Below are 2,609 nucleotides of genomic sequence, written 5' to 3'. Positions count from 1 at the left end.
CGAGCCCGCCAGGCGCGGGGTCCCGGCGCGGCCATGGCGCGGCGCGGGGCGGGGCTGGGGCTCAGCGACAGCTGGCGTGGCGCGTCGCTTCTCCGCTCCGCGGAGCTAGTGCGAAGCAAGCCTTGGACCCCTGCAGCCGGGGCGGAGCCAGGTGGGGGCGTGGCCAGAGGAGCGTACACGTGCGGCTGGGCGAGTCGGAGCCAGGATTGACCCGGGCGTGGCCATGCCGATGTGGGCGGGGCTTAGACGAGGGCGGGGCCAAGACTCGCGGCCAAGGCGCGGGGCACCCTCCTGGCAGCGTCCGGAAAACTCCATGCAGGCGTCGTGTTCAGCCAGCTTCACAGGGGAGGGAACTGAAGCTCAGAGGAGGCGAGTGACTAGTCCGAGGTGCAGTCAGTGACATCTGGATTGGACATGAGTCACTTTTCTGCTTGGAGGCGCAGCGCAGGCCAGGCTCCGTAACACCTGGAAGGGCCTAGGTGCTCCAGCCAGCTTCTGCGCTCCTCTCCACCTGGTTTCAGTCCTTGCGCCCCTCCTGTCTGCCCTGCGGCCCACTGGCCGCCGGGGTCTGCCCTCTGGCAACCCGGCCTTGTCCCGGCCCGGCCGCCGCCCAGCTTCTTCTGCAGCCACCCTCTTCCTCGTCCTGCCCCAGCTTCTCCTAAGCCTTCTTCCTGGGCGGAGGCCCAGTTCATCCTGAGCCCCATTCCTGGGGTCATCCTGGCCGACCCTCTGCCTTTGACTATTTGAAACCAAGGCGTCTCTGGCTGCGCAGCTGTAAGTTTTCGCGACCTAGCAGCTCAATGCACACTCTAAAAAAAGTGTCAGAAAGCAAGTGCCAGAGAGACAGAGACAGCTAGACAGAGACAGTGAGAAAACACCGCATAGAACAGGGTCAGGCCACAATCCCTTCTCTTCCATCTCTCCCTCCTTGGGAGAGTTCGAGGGCACACAGCTATGTGCCTGGCATGTGTGTCGAAGCTGCTAGGCTCCGTACTTGAACTGCATGATCAGACATGGTTTCCAGTTCTTACTCATTGCTATAGCATGTGTGTGCACGCCGGGGAGAGACAGAGAGCACACAAGAGTGAGAATCACCCCTCCATGAGGGAGGGTCACACCGCTTCTCTCCCCCTCTCCCATTCTCTGAGTTCGGGGCACACATACTCCCTGCACGATTTTACTTTTTTTTTTTTTTGAGAGATTTTCACTGTAGGGCGCGTGCGCTCGCCAGACAGACAGAGAGAGACATAGAGACAGAAAGCGAGAAATCACCCCCCAGGGGGGATGGTCACGCCGCAATCCCTTCTCCTCTCGGGATCTTGGGCACGCACGCACACGCGCCGGGTGTGAGTTTTAAGCCACCGGGTCCGGGACACGAACCGCGGTCAACTACGTGGGAGTCCGCGACATAGCCATTACGCTAACTGCTGGTTCCTCCCTGCACGATTTTCAAGTCACTAGGCCTGGGGGTCAAACTGGTCGGCCTGTGGGATGCACTGCCTTAACCTCCACGCCACCTGCTGGCCCATGGATTTATTTTTTCTGGCTAGGGATGGGCCTCCTCCTGCAAAGGACTCCGGACTGTTGTCGGAAGTTCATGGCCAGCCAGCTGCTTCTGCAGAAACCCAGTCACCAACATCCCTAACCTTGAGAGCCAGGCCCAAGGCAGATTTGAGGGAAGTACCAATATGTGTAAGACCACATTACACGTAATTTTTTGAAGAGAGATCTTTGCTATAGGGCACATGTGCTTGCCTGAAAGACAGCGAGAAGAGAAGGCAGTGCAAGGGCGACTGCAGACAGCCAAGGTGGCCCCGGCCGGGCGGGAGCTGTGAAGAGGCATGGAGACCGCGCGTCCTTGAGCTGATGGTGCACTAGAGGGCCAGGAGCCACGGGCTCACAACACACAGCAAGTACATGGCTGTCTCAGTGCAGCGGCCTGTCAGATGCCCGCCTCGTGCCAGTCTCCCAGCAGCCTTCGCGCTTGAGACCCAGTTCCAGGGCCGGCTCTGAAGGGGGAGCGAGTGGTCCCTGGGCTCTGGGGCATCGGTGCACTGCCGTCTCCCGACGCCTTCCGCAACACCTGCTGTGTCCCTGCTCTCCCTCCTGTGACTCGCTGCTGCTTTTTCGTCTCCTCACCCAACACTTACTTGTTCTCTTTAAATACTTACTGTAATTTATGGTTTACATATAATTAGAACACAGCTTTGTAGGGTACAGAATGGTCTTCAGAAGCGTGTACATGGTCGGGACCAGCAGATGGCATAACAGTTATGTCAATGGACTTCTATGTGGCTGACCCCGGTTTGAGTCCCAGGCCCAGAGACTTGAAATTCATGCCAGGTGTGTGTGCATGCATGCCCTACATCCTGGGAGGAGAATGGTACAGGGGGATTATGGCATGACCACCCCCCAAATTTCTCATTTTTTGTCTCTCTGTCTCTCTAGCAAGTGAACATATAGGAAAAACTTCTCTTTAAAAATAAAAAGGAAGATGGGACCAGCGGTTAACGTAATGGCTGTCGCTGGACTCCCACATAGTCGACCGCAGTTCGAGTCCCGGACCCGGTGGCTTAAACTCACGCCAGGCGCATGTGCGTGCGTGCCCA

General features: G+C 58.2%; 1 protein-coding gene across 1 annotated transcript in view; it reads right to left on the bottom strand.

Annotated features, from left to right (window-relative positions):
• The window catches only part of CD164L2 (CD164 molecule like 2), a 4,961-nt gene extending 4,269 nt beyond the window's left edge, over positions 1-692 (bottom strand). Inside the window, exon 1 of the mRNA XM_006155319.3 lies at positions 512-692. Within this exon, the coding sequence (XP_006155381.1) occupies positions 512-692 (181 nt within the window). The remainder of the gene's footprint in view (positions 1-511) is intronic.
• Positions 693-2,609: the final 1,917 nt, after the last annotated feature.

This window comes from Tupaia chinensis, unplaced genomic scaffold (genome assembly GCF_000334495.1).
Source record: "Tupaia chinensis unplaced genomic scaffold, TupChi_1.0 Scaffold000445_1, whole genome shotgun sequence".
Lineage (NCBI taxonomy): Eukaryota > Metazoa > Chordata > Mammalia > Scandentia > Tupaiidae > Tupaia > Tupaia belangeri.
The sequence above is the reverse complement of the archived record's forward strand: the minus strand, read 5'-3'. Positions and strand labels throughout refer to the sequence as shown.